This window comes from Rhododendron vialii, chromosome 6a (genome assembly GCF_030253575.1).
Source record: "Rhododendron vialii isolate Sample 1 chromosome 6a, ASM3025357v1".
Taxonomy (NCBI): Eukaryota; Viridiplantae; Streptophyta; class Magnoliopsida; order Ericales; family Ericaceae; genus Rhododendron; species Rhododendron vialii.
Genome location: NC_080562.1, coordinates 31344077 through 31357663, shown reverse-complemented (window position 1 = coordinate 31357663; position 13587 = coordinate 31344077). Strand labels below are relative to the sequence as shown.

Genomic DNA, 13587 nt, shown 5'->3' with positions numbered 1-13587 from the left:
AGCGAAATCGAAAAAACAAAAAATTAGGTATAACTTTAATCCAAATATTTTTTTGAAAATATCCGATCAATTTTTAGTAACCGCATAATTTTGCGTGGAAACAAAAATCTTTTTTTTTTATTCCGAAGATGAAAGTCATTCTAGAAATAATAATTATTGAACCACACACACTCACATAAATACTTTACACACATTTTTGGTGGGTATCTCGTACATTGAAAATGTAGTATATGTGGATTCCAATATGTATGCGAGTAAATTTGTGTAGATGTTTGTATAAATGTTTGGAATCGTAGAATAATTGCTTCAGAAATTTCACGAGGTATCAAAGTTGTTTTTTTCCAGTCCGAGCCAGCATAATCAATGATTGTTGCAAAATTTTCATGAAGCTTTTCTACGGACGCCATTACAGCTCCTTCGCACCTTCCGACCTCAGAACCAGCACTCCCTCCAAAATCCTCCAACTCTGCAAATCCGGCTCCCTTTCTTCAGCCCTCCAACTCCTAAACTCCTTGCATTCCCATGAAAAAACCACCCTTAAACCAATCATATACGCATCTTTATTACAGGCCTGCACGAAACATCACTCTCTCTCCATTGGACTCCAAATCCACGCCCATGCCGTCAAATCCGGCTTCGAAACCGATCACTTCATCGGTAACAGCCTGCTTGCCTTTTACTTCAAACTGGGGTCGGATTTTTCTGAGACGAGGAGGGTGTTCGATGGTCTTTACGTCAAGGACGTTGTTTCCTGGACTTCGATGATATCGGGATACATTCGGGTCGGAAGACCCACGAATTCTGTTGCGTTGTTTCCAGAAATGTTGGGTTTTGGGGTTGAGCCAAATGGGTTCACCTTATCTGCCGTGATCAAGGCGTGCTCCGAGCTGGGTGACTTAAAGATGGGTCGGAGCTTTCACGGGGTTGTTTTCAGACGTGGGTTTGGCTCCGATTGTGTCATTATTAGTGCTTTGATGGATTTTTACGGGAGAAGTTACGAGCCCGGGGATGCACGCCAGTTGTTTGACGAGTTGCTCGAACCGGATGGTATTTGTTGGACGTCGGTTATTTCGGCTTTGACGAGGAATGATGGGTTTGACGAAGCATTATGGTTCTTTTATCTGATGCAGAGGGATTATGGATTGTTGGTGGATAAGTTTACGTTCACAACGGTCTTGACGGCTCTTGGGAATTTAGGTAGGCTGAGACAAGGCAAGGAAATGCATGCGAAGGTAGTTGTAGCAGGAATTCGTGGGGATGTGGTAGTTGAGAGCAGTCTTGTTGACATGTATGGAAAATGTGGAGTAGTTGAGGAATCTAGATGTGTTTTCAATAGAATGGCCCATAAGAATTCGGTTTCTTGGTGTGCGTTGCTTGGGGGATACTGTCAAAAGGGTGATTTTGACACTGTCATTGAGCTTTTCAGGGAAATGGAGGAGGTTGATCTGTACAGCTTTGGAACAGTTCTTCGAGCTTGTGCAGGTTTGGCAGCTATTAGGCAGGGCAAAGAGGTGCACTGTCGGTATCTGAGGAAGGGTGATTGGAGAGATGTTATTGTAGAATCTGCTTTAGTTGATCTTTATGCAAAGTGTGGCTGTATTGATTTTGCTTATAGCATTTTCGTGCTTATGCCAGCTAGAAATTTGATTACTTGGAACTCAATGATCTGTGGGTTCGCTCAGAACGGAAGAGGTGGAGAAGCTCTTAGGATGTTTGATGAGATGGTTAACGAGGGGATCAAGCCCGATTACATTAGCTTCATTGCGGTTCTTTTCGCTTGTAGCCATACAGGTTTGGTTGATCAAGGACGCAAACATTTCACTTCCATGAGTGTAAAATACGGGATTAAACCTGGAATTGAGCATTACAATTGCATGATTGATCTCCTCGGCCGAGCTGGAGAAATTGAAGAAGCTGAGAATTTGGTAAGAAACGCAGAATTGAAAGAGGATTCCTCTCTTTGGGCAGCTCTTCTTGGTGCTTGCTCAACTAGTACGAATTCTATTGTTGCAAAGCGCATTGCCGAGAAAATGATGAAGTTAGAACCTGACTACCATTTGAGCTATGTTCTTCTAGGTAATGTGTATAAAGCGGTTGGGCGGTGGAGCGAGGCTCATAAGATCTCGAGGCTAATGCAAGATAGAGGGGTTAAGAAGATTACTGGCAAGAGCTGGATTTGAGTAGACTGTGTTCTGCAATTGGCATGAGTTATTTCCAGGGCTTGGGAATGGGTTTGTATTGCCAAAGAACTTCCCCCATTATCAACCGTCAATCCATTCAAATCGGGTGGAGACCTCCCCCCACAGGGCATAAATAAAGTGAGTAGTATCAGTTGGAGAGAGAAATTGAAAGTAAAGATATAGGGTGAAGCTATGCCTGCAGGAAAAGTAAGAGCTAAACCAGTCATTTTTTACAAAGAAGGGAAGGAACCTACAATTTGTTACTCCAGTAGATTTTGGGCTAATCAGAACTCTTATAAAGTGGAATTACGATAAAATCAATATTGACTTCTGTGGAGTTGGATTAAAGTAAATCCACTTTACTCCAGTAGATTTAAGCATGGGGTCGGAAAAAAACATGGGGGAGAGGGAGAAGACAGGAACAGTGAAAATCATACCAGAAAACACCAAACTCGTCGAACCATCCAGGACCCCATCATCAATTGCCGAGGAACCGCCATGGAGGTTGTTCAGAGCCAAGTTATGATCAACTTAGGTTCTTCAAATTAACAGTGGAGTTGTATGATCAGTACGACTTCTACACAACTCTCAACAAAGCTGGGATCAAGCCGGGCATGAACATCTGGAGCTAAGTTGTTTGTGTCTGGCTTGATCCCAGCTTTGTTGAGAATTCCATAGAAGTTGTACCATACCGATCGTACAACCGATCCACTGACAATTCGAACTTGGATCATAATTTGGCTCTGAACAACCTCCATGGTAATCCCACTCATAGGTGGTGTGGTGAGGGTCCTCTGAAGTTACGTACATAGTACTATCATTTTATATACTGCTGCTACTGCTAGCTTGTAGGTGATGAATGAGAGTGGTGCGGGGGATGATCACAGACAGTAGAGTGTTCATGCATGATGAGCCGATATGGTTCTGGTGGTGATGGCAGCCAGTTTGCATGACCACTCAACTCTATTCTGGTGAGGAAGTAGTATCATCTTATTCTTCACGTGGTATGCATTGCATAAATTAATTAACACGGAAGATTTAGAGATAGGCCTGGAATGAATGATAACGTCCAATTGATTTCTCGCTTCATTTAATTTCCAGGTTCTAAAGTTGCATTCTACAGTATATATCACCCGACTGTCTTTGCATCTTTAGAGTGACAACTTTAATGGAAAATTTTGGGAATCACAACACTTATCTGATTAAAAATCGGAAGATTAGATCAAGCACATACACTTATCTGATTGAGCTGATTTTCTAACCCTAATTTGTGAAAATAAGAATGAACATCGTTACTGGAAAGAAAATATGCATGAGCATGACCCATGTGGGTACTAAGTCCTAGTTTTTTTTTTTTTGATCCGCAGTACTAAGTCCTAGTTGATATGCATATAAATTGACCGAGCATGGTTAATTATCAAAAGAAAAAAGTCCAAACTGGAACAAGTTAGTTGGGCCCATAATGAAATTAGAACACCTTTCCAATCAAGTTTGGCAAGTGGAGTATTAATGAGATGCAGGCTCATTGGGCTACAGCAAGCCCACTTTGATAATCATAATTATTCATTCATATATTACCTTCTTGGCCACCACAATATAAAATAAAATAAAATAAAACAAGTACATCAAATTACCGATAGTACATGATCAAATCATTTTTATTCTTATCACATTTTTTTAATATACAATATAAATCTTGTTTGATAGATTTCAATTAATTTTGTTAAACAAATATTTTGAAACCTAAAAACATTATAGATTGTAAAATATAGACAATTTTTTTAAAGGTCCCAAAAAGGAAACACAAACAACAATTTGAGACAGAGGAAGTATGTGAAATTTCTGGGTAAATAGAGATGTTGTCAACCATCGCCATCACTCCATTTTTCAACTTGGTTTTTTTTTTTTCCTTAGTAACGAACAAATACAGCTTATATGTAGAAAAATGATATACAAGCTACGACCCATATGCCCAAATAGATACAACAATTGACCCAAAGGGATCTGAACAAAAGATAAGAAAAACAAAAAACAGAAGGAAAAAAACCTAGAAAACAAAATTGAAGTTAAGGCTGGAAGAAACAACTGTAGTCTTGGAACCACCAATCCCCTGGCCGAAGCTTAATGTCATGAATGGCTGAATCTTCAATGTCATCAATGGCTGAAGCTTTAATCATCCAACAAAAAGTGGCTGAAGCTAATATCTTACTACAGTTTAAGCCTAATCATTTTGGATATTCTAACAAACCTTAAAATGGAAACATAAACCACCAAAAAATGATTCTCAAAACAGAAACCAGCTATACTCTGAATCCAACATTGATAGCAAATCCCTTGTCATGACCAATGCAGATGCTTCTTTTATACCAATTCCCTACCTTGAAAGAAAGAGTTGTGCAATAGTTACAATCTTCCCCCGTGAGATGAGAAAATAAAGATAATTTAGAAACACATCTTCTTTTCTATAGCTCCAAGCTATTTGCAAAATAACACTAATTAAAAAAATGAGAAACAAATTAAGCTGAATCATTGTCGTAACTCGTAAAGCACATTTGTCATCTGCAAATATGAACAATATATACAGCATCTAATATTGAATTTGAATACAATATGAAGATTGGCCTCACAGGCCACTATGACTCCCAAAACTAACATGTCCTGAATTAAGCTTTTTTAGTCCGAGGTCTGTCGTTCTCATATAATTTAAGAAATCCCATGCAGAAATCAATATTGAAGCAGGCAGTGAGAAGTATAAGAATATAGCAAATGATCTCGATGTCTCAGCAATTATCCAATCAAAGAATCTGTTCACAACTTAGTTAGTCTCGGTCCTCGGTGCCAGATCACATCGCTGCCATCATAGTCCGTCTTGCAACATCGCGCTTCATCTCAGTTTCTTTGCCACTGCCCCTGAAGTACATGTATACTTGCTGCAATATTGAGACCAAAGGAAGGGGAATCAAAGATCATAAAGAGCACTATTAGACTAGAAGCAAGAGGAGAGAAAATTGAAGTTGACAAACCTGGATCACCCAGATGCTGATCAGTGACTCTAGGCAGAAAAATGCAAATCCAATAAAGTAGAAAATCTGCAAGGAAAATGAAAATTAGAACAGATAATCAAGGTCTCTCAAATTTTGGCATCTCTCTCAATCTTTATGCCACAGACCAAGGGGTTGAGCTCCAAACAGTCTCAGGCATAACAGAAAGCGGGAAGTGGGCATCCACTTGAAACCATTATTTACGACTAAAAGTGATTATCTAACATGAAAAAGTTTACTTTGTGTTGAATAAAGTCCACACAAATAGTTCGAATTTGTACAGATTTCTTTTCAGCTGAGGGAGAGTAGGAACATGGACCTACTTGCACTCGTTGCAAGCCAGGTTGGCAGCAGTCAAGTCCAAACTTAATTCCACACATCAACAGCTTGGTAAAAACCAATAGAAATTTCCACATCGTGATAATTCTTGTACTATAATATAGCTCTATTAGTCAAGACTAACATACAATGCCATGGCCTCAAACCAAGATATGCTAGAAAGAAATCTCCTAGGAGACTAGGTGTGGTCAGTCTCCTGCCTCACTCAAGCAAGCTCTCAACTGAGCGCACCCATCTCCACTTACTAGTATCCTCGGACAGTCGGACCTCCTTAGTTACAGCCAAACAGTTCTTTGTCCTACCATACTTCCTGGTTCTCCTAAGGCACCATGATCTTCCTAAACAACCTAGGTCGAGTGCTAAGCAAATAAATCCCCTTGTGGTAGGTTTTAAGGTCAAGGGAATCAAGAAGCCTCGGAGCACTTGCATCACATTATTGGGGTTTGTGGGCTTGGTGACACCAGTTGAAAGTTCATCAAGGTGCTCGTCCCATCCTCTTTGAGGGACCTGCACCTTGACCGTTCCCATAGATAGAAAGATCTCTACCAGACGACAACTTTTGTACCCTAATAAAGGCACTTGGAGTGCTCTCTCTGCCCCTCCATGGAGCATACCTCGTTCCTAACAGAAATGCTACTGGTACAGCAAGTGCTGTACAGACAGCGCGTACAGCGCGCTTTTGGGCACGTCTCGGGTCCAACAAAAATAATCGGAGCCGCTCATTTTATTCAAATTATTCTTTTTGGGGTCTCCGTAAAAAATCAGCTCCATCCGACATCATTAAGGGCATTTACGAAACGTCCAATTTCGCTTCAAAATTTAGGCTATCAATTTAGCAAATATGGACATTTCATAAATGCCCTTAACGATATCAGATGGAGCTGATTTTTTTCAGGGACCTTAAAAAAAATATTTTGAACAAAATGAGCGGTTCCGATTATCTTTGTTGGACCCGAGACGGGCCCAAAAGCCTGCTGTACACGCTGTCTGTACAGCTCTTGCTGTACCAGTAGCACAGTCCGTCACACTGTAAAGAGCAAGCCAACTGTATGTCAATCATGTAATTGGACATTGGTATGTCCATTGTATGGTTCCTCTTGTAGTAGAGCCTCCGTCTCCCTGCACAAAGACATCTGCTCTCGGCAGTCCACCCTCCAGTGATGCAGTGAAACTAAGCGCCGGTCAGACTTCCCAGAAGGCTCACTCCACTGTCCTAATCAGTCTCCATAATCACCCACAAATAGAACAAGAGAGTGACAATCTATTGGTTGTTATAATGGTATGGTGACACTACGCACAAGAGAAAAATCTTAAACTCACCCCAACAATAGCATGATCACTCAAAACATCTATTGCAGGCAAGATTCCCCTGTGACACAATAAGAACATACAATCATCAGTTGCAGAAAAGAAGATAATACCAAGTGAAATCAAAGGTGATCCTTGTATGGGTAAAATTTGTTCACTTTGCAGGAAAATGTGATGGCTATAGTGTACTAACTATTTAGTTGGTAGGCGGATAATTAGCTACAAATGACAAGAGTAACTAATGAATGTCTGATTCAATAGTTTGAAAGAAAATACAATTGCTCCCCCCAACAAGTGCAGAGAATATATGAGGTCATTAAGGGTGAGTTCACGCTATATTTTGCCTTCATATAGACGTCAAAATACCACTTGTTTCCACTAAAAATACCAAAAATACCAGTTAGACAACAACGTAAAGGGAAATGAGTTTTCATGAATAGTGTATTTTTTTGGGACTAAAATACCGAAAATACCGTTGAGACGATAGCGTGAACTCACCCTAAGTTTAGGCATTCTAAGAACTAGAAAGACAGAAGTGCTGCTCAACTTAACAAAGCAATGAAAGCATCCACATAAACCCAAAAGAGAAAAAACAGATCACATTACTATCATGTCCAATTAGGAGAAATCCAAATTCAGCTCCTTGTTAATCATTAAGCTCCACTTTAAGGGGCACACATGTTTCTCCAGAATCAACTGACAAACACTCCTTTGGATGGGAGAAACTTGCCAAAAATTTAAAAAAAAAGTGGACTGTTACATGTTTTTGGAGGCACACACTTTTAAAATACTCCTACAAGAGACCTCTTTGAGGCCAAAAAAAAATAAAAAATCCGGAGAACTTGTTCAGAATCTGCACTTTAGGTTGTTATTAATTCCCATTGTTTTCCAATCTTAGACCCTTAAGCCCTGTAAAAGAAAACTTACGTGAGAGATTTCCCCTTGAAGATAATTGGAGGAGCAACTGCGGCAAAGACGCAGAAGACAATGTGGACCTGCATTGAATAAAAAGGTTAACGATAATTAGACTTCCAGAAAACCTTCAACCTAGACAGCAAACGAAAGAAGAAGATTGGAAAGCCTACCATGTAACACAAGAAAAACCACCCAAACTTCAAAGCACTATCAGTCCTGAAATGGTGTTAACAAAAAATTATGAGACAGTATTTCCTGGTAGAATCCAATTTTGCAGGACACTAATTACTACCGATAAGTGATAAGTGAAGTTACTGGTCCAGGTATCAAATTTACGGAAAACAAAATACACGTACAATGATTCTTCATCCACTCACACTTCTAAGGAAATCATTCAATCTGTTTTTGTTATCCATTAAATTAGCAGATAAAATAACCTATGGTAGGCTTGATTGCACTAATGGGCCACAAAAGTGGGTACCAAACTGAGGCACACTCTGATACTAGATATGACCTCAAAATGCACAGGACGCCTCCAACCAGAGGTTGCCTAGTGGCGGAAATGCGATCAAGTCAAAAACAAAATATCATAAAATAATACCTCATTGCACGATAAAGAGGACGATACCACAACACATAGGCCCCTGGAACACCTGATATGAAGTAGATAATAGCAAGAAACCAAATTGTTGGACCTGCAAGACAATAAAATTAAGAGACTAGTCCGTCATGTAATTTGAGAAAAAGTTCTAGGCCATAGAGACTAGAGAGCATGCATGTAAACCAACCTTCTCCTTTGATCCAGGCTAAGGTAACTGCTACAATATTCCACAGAAGACACCCTGTCAAACCTGCAAATCTCATGAAGTTATAAAATCACTAGCTGAATCTTACAATGATAGAAAAGACTAATCGAGCAAATGCAGTCAACCAAACCACCTCAACCAAAGTCCATAAAGAGTCAAATTGATCTCAACCAAAGACTACATTTCAAGAAGAAATAGAAAAGTATATTCCACCTATGTTTTCAGATGAATAGCCCGTGATATAGATGATAACACCTATAATTGTACTAACATTGCGTATCAATTACCCAATGTCATTGTCTGAACAGGAAAAAATCCCTCAAATTCCGAAATTGCAAAGAATTTTATCAGAAAACCGGCTTCAAAAAGGAAAGGTAGCTGAAGAATCTAATAATCTACCAAAGAAATTACCCTTTAATCCTACAAACCCATATGCACCATGACATAACACAAGCACGTCAATATAGGCAACAAGATAATGTCTTTTGAATGCAAATATAGATCCTCGAGAACAGAAAGTAGACATCCACTATAATCTTCCACATATGGGTCACCTCTATGATTGTTGGACCAACTTATGGGACGACATGGTACTGTAAACATAATAAAATTTCTTCAGCAGAAGAGAAATGTCCTAAATGACTTCTCGGTAGGTTTGGTCTTCCTCAATAAAGAAGGGGGTGTACGTATGATGGCTGGGTATGATTTTGAAGACAAATTGCTACTTAGAGCTGACAGGTTTCGATATTAAGAACATGAAAGTTTCCTTTACGATTTATTGTGGGCACCAAATAACCCAAGGCAAGTAATCAATTTCCAAGTGCTAAGTCAAAGGGGCAAGCAAATTTGGCAGAAAAAAGAACACAAGCAGCAAATGAAAGGCAGTGAAATGGGATGGCAACGACTCTTTTACATACAAATTCCTCTGATGGGAGTGGACAATAGGTGGTCAGCGAGCTGATAGTGGAGCCATCTGTGACAGGCTCTGAGCTAGAATGAGACTGGCGGAAATGGAAGATCAGTGAGGCTGTCTCAGATGGAGAGAGAAGAGAGGCAGTGGTGCTTCTAAGCTTGCCGGAGCTGCTTAATTGCTTCCATGTAGGATGATATCTCCTTTTTATTGGAGGGTCGGGCCTCAGCGCCATGTCACCTACCCATACTAATTAGTGTCCGTGCCAGGGGAACGTGTGGCTTAGCCTCCTTAACCAAATGATATGGTGGTATCAACTCCAACTTAACAAAAACAATCGTCAGAACTACAGTGGTGGGTGTTACATGCCATGATGGAGATCTAGAGACGTGTACACACACCACAATTAGCAAGGGACGACTGTGTGGCTGAGTAGCAAAGATTTAGAATCCCCCAACCCACAAAAGAATTAAATTCATTATGCTTCTGTGGAAACGAGTCTAGTAGAGGAAATAAAAGACATGGAAATAATGATAGCACAGAGATTTGGCAGTACATAATGCAACATTAATTTCATAGTGAGGATACCTAGAAAACATTAGTTATGAATTAGTAATTTCTATAACCTCTACCATACAAAACCCATCTCTTGCTTAAAAAATGAGCCCCAATTTAGCCATCCATTCTAGTAAAAAAAGGACTAATTTTCTTTGTCGTCAAGGAATTTCAAGCAAGGTTTCCCTTTGAACCTATAAAAATGAAGGGAGAAGCATGTATAATTCTCTTTGAAGTATTAGCATCTGGGGGAAATTGAACTTCAATAAATAAATAAAAAATGAGAGTTGAAGCTGACATACCCAACAATGTTGTGAATGCAATGTACTGCAACTTTTGTAAATGGATTGGAATTTCATTTGCAATATCATGATGAATGATTGGAAAAAAGGGTGGCCAATTTTTCTCCTCTATGACAACTCCAGCTGCAAACAAAAGGAGTAACTTGTGTTGCATATTAAACGACCACATAAATCAACCTAATGGATTCTTTAATTAATGAATTCATATGGACAATTGAACTTACCCCGTGCCATAGCATCCTCCCTCCTTTTCAATTCCTGCGTAGCATCACCAAAGTTCATAAGTGATAATCCTAATTTAATTATACCTAAAGCCAATGTAACATCAAGTAAAACTCATGGCAGATAGGACGCAGCTGATGTCCAAGAATAGAACAAAAGTTGTGATTGATCATTTGGGAATCCAATAAAAAGACAAGAACTAAAATGACAATCAACAAGATCAAGCCAAATTGTCCATGAAAACAAAATAAGAATAGAACAAAGTCATGATGGATCTCCTGGGAATCCGAAAAATACAAGAACTAAAACGATAATCAACAAATTAAAACATCAAAAAAATTGGCATTCAATATATCCACCAATACCATGTTTAATTCATTTTCATTCCTACCCATGCAATTTGGACCGCTGACTGCTACGAAGCACAATGAAATATCTCTAACACGGGTCCAAATGTGCCCCAATTTTCTTTTCTTAAGAATAGTGTTTTAACATGGCTCTTAACAATTTGGATTAACACTTTTTTCTACACTTGTTGAATAGCTTGCTAGGCCCATTTCCCAGCAACTTAAATTTTGGAACAATTGGTAATGGTATCAGATCATAGGTTAGGAGAAGTCTTGGGTTTGAGTCTCTCCGTTAGCATTTGTTCCTCGCTTTGAATTTTGCTTTTTCCCTTAGTATTCTATTTCACTCTATCTGTGGATGTTTGCATCTCCATATGCAAGGCAGGGTTGCATGTGAGGGAGGGTGTTGAATAACTTAATATCTCTTGTTGGGCCCACTTCCTTACAGTTTAACCTTTAGGAACTGGTAACTTAACAGTGTAGTTTGTGGAAAAGTTTTAGAATACTTTAAAACACTACCATTTGGGTGTATTCGTGACATAAAACTGCCTAAATAGCTATTATTTCGCTTATACTTGCACTCTATGCTTTTACTTGTCGTGTGTGTCATTTGTTGAAGTTTTTGAATGGTTTTCCATGTCGAAGTGTCTGTTCCATGTCCTTCGCATACAAGAGAGAGATACAACACAAATAATAGAGAGATACCAAAAATGAAATCACAATTACAAGCAAGCAAACTCAAACTCCAATTAGTATACTCAACCAAAATTTGTTTGCATAAACAAAAGAAAAGCCAATTGGATTCTAAGTTGTGTAGAAAAATATAAATTTGAAAGCATTGTGTACAAGACTTCTAAAATTAAGCAGAAGTTACATAGCCAGAAGCTATTAGGATATAAAAGTACCTGCTCCCTCTTCTTTAATTCAGCCTCCTTAGCTTGGAGTTCCTTCTCCTTCATTTTGAAATCCTAAATTTCAACACAGCACAAAAAAAAAATTAGAGGAGCCTATGTGTATACAAACATATGTAAAACAATTCCACATCCTCTGGAACTTAATCCACCTTTGCACCATCAAGGGAGATATCAACTGTAGTTCCACGGTCATAGTCAGCAGGTTCAGGAGGAAGCGGTGAAAGCCTTGAGTTTGCAGCAGGGGGAACTCTTCCAGGATTCTAGTTCAAGAACAAGAATTGAGTAAACAACAAGCAAGAGAATGAATTATCTTCTGCAAAGAACCAGGTCATTATCTAAGAAAAATAGCCTCATAAATGCATGATGATGCAAGACCATCAAGTTATTATACACTATTCAATGGCAGAAGAGGGCTCATTAAGCAAGGAGCCAAACAAGCCAATGTAACCAAAGAGAAACACATAAGGAGCATCTGGTTCGAGGAATAATATCTAAGTTAGTGACGAATTTGAATCTGAGAGAGATCTCTTATCATGTTTGAGGTGTGCCTACAATATTGATTCACGAAGTCCATGAGCAATCAAATAAGCTTTTTGTGATGCAAAGACCATTTCGAAAATCTTCATAGCATATTTCAGTTACAGCACTGCTAACAAGGATTGATAGGCAAAACCATAGAAAGACAATCAAAAGAATCACCAGCACATCAAATTAAATCTTGGTGTCAATTATCCAAGAAATGTAGAAGATAGTCGAGCCGAGCCGTATGAAAAGAAACCAAACCCATTTAGATCAACCACCAAAGCCTTCTTGGTTGCTGCTTCCAGAATCAGAATTACAAAAATTCTCCCAAAATATGTGGTTTTTAAACGAAAACACTCACCACTTGATCATTTTTTTTAGCAAAACAGTTTTCAAGGCTATAGAAAGATGACTCCTTTTTTAGAACATAACATAGAAAACAATTTTCGAAAAACAAAATAAAATAACAGATCCAGAAATACAGAAACCGAAACATCAGAATCAACCATAGTGACCCAAAATCAAATGCATTTAGAAGAAACAAAATAAATAATGTCCAAACACCCACAAAACTTTTGCCATTCCTAAGATTGCTGTTAATCAAATCTGCACGAAACAATAAATCTATAATATGTATTTCCGTATGCTTTATAGAACTTACAGCAAATGGGTTCACTTCCTGTTCCGCGAAAGGATTGGAATCGTAACGGCCAGCCATGAATCAGAAACAGATCACGAAAAAATGGTACAAATCGGAGATCCAAATGAAGTAATCTTAAATGGGTCAAAAAAAGAACTTAAGCACGTTTGTTTTGGTATTGTGGTTCTCTGTTTTGTTTGTTTCGCAGGAAAACTCAAAACGATAAACCGGGAAAGTTATATGATTCTGAATCTCTGATCTTGTCCTAAAAAGCCTCCGTGCAAAAGAAATTACAGAAACGGGTGTTCGGATCCCAGTTTGGGACTTTTCAAAATCAGAAATTACTTTTTAATTTTAGCCAGTCAACATTTTTTGCTCCCACCCTGAAAAGCATGAGTAGAACTATTTGGGGGTAGGCCTAGGTTATTTGCGGTCAGTTCTAGGTGGATTAGTCTCATTTGGGTATGGAAATATGGATACCTCTCAACTTTGTTCTATTCGTATATTTATTCCTTAATTGTTTTCTTTTTTTACTAAAATATTTGATGTTTCCTTATTTTTCTCGTTATAATGTGTTTTTTTTTTT

General features: G+C 38.7%; 2 protein-coding genes across 2 annotated transcripts; one reads left to right on the top strand and one right to left on the bottom strand.

Moving 5' to 3' along the window:
• Positions 1-258: 258 nt before the first annotated feature.
• Positions 259-2533, top strand: LOC131329026 (pentatricopeptide repeat-containing protein At1g03540). Its single transcript, XM_058362054.1, has one exon. The coding sequence runs from the start codon at positions 384-386 to the stop codon at positions 2178-2180; it is 1797 nt and encodes a 598-aa protein (XP_058218037.1). The 5' UTR covers positions 259-383; the 3' UTR covers positions 2181-2533.
• A 2152-nt stretch (positions 2534-4685) lies between these two features.
• LOC131329025 (secretory carrier-associated membrane protein 1-like) lies at positions 4686-13418 on the bottom strand. Its single transcript, XM_058362053.1, has 12 exons — positions 13023-13418; positions 11989-12099; positions 11831-11893; positions 10581-10614; positions 10357-10479; positions 8572-8634; positions 8385-8478; positions 7954-7999; positions 7796-7863; positions 6881-6929; positions 5204-5269; positions 4686-5110 (listed from the first exon to the last, which is right to left on the bottom strand). Exons 1-12 carry the CDS (start codon positions 13077-13079, stop codon positions 5024-5026), a joined length of 861 nt encoding a protein of 286 aa, XP_058218036.1. The 5' UTR covers positions 13080-13418; the 3' UTR covers positions 4686-5023.
• Between the last annotated feature and the right edge of the window lie 169 nt (positions 13419-13587).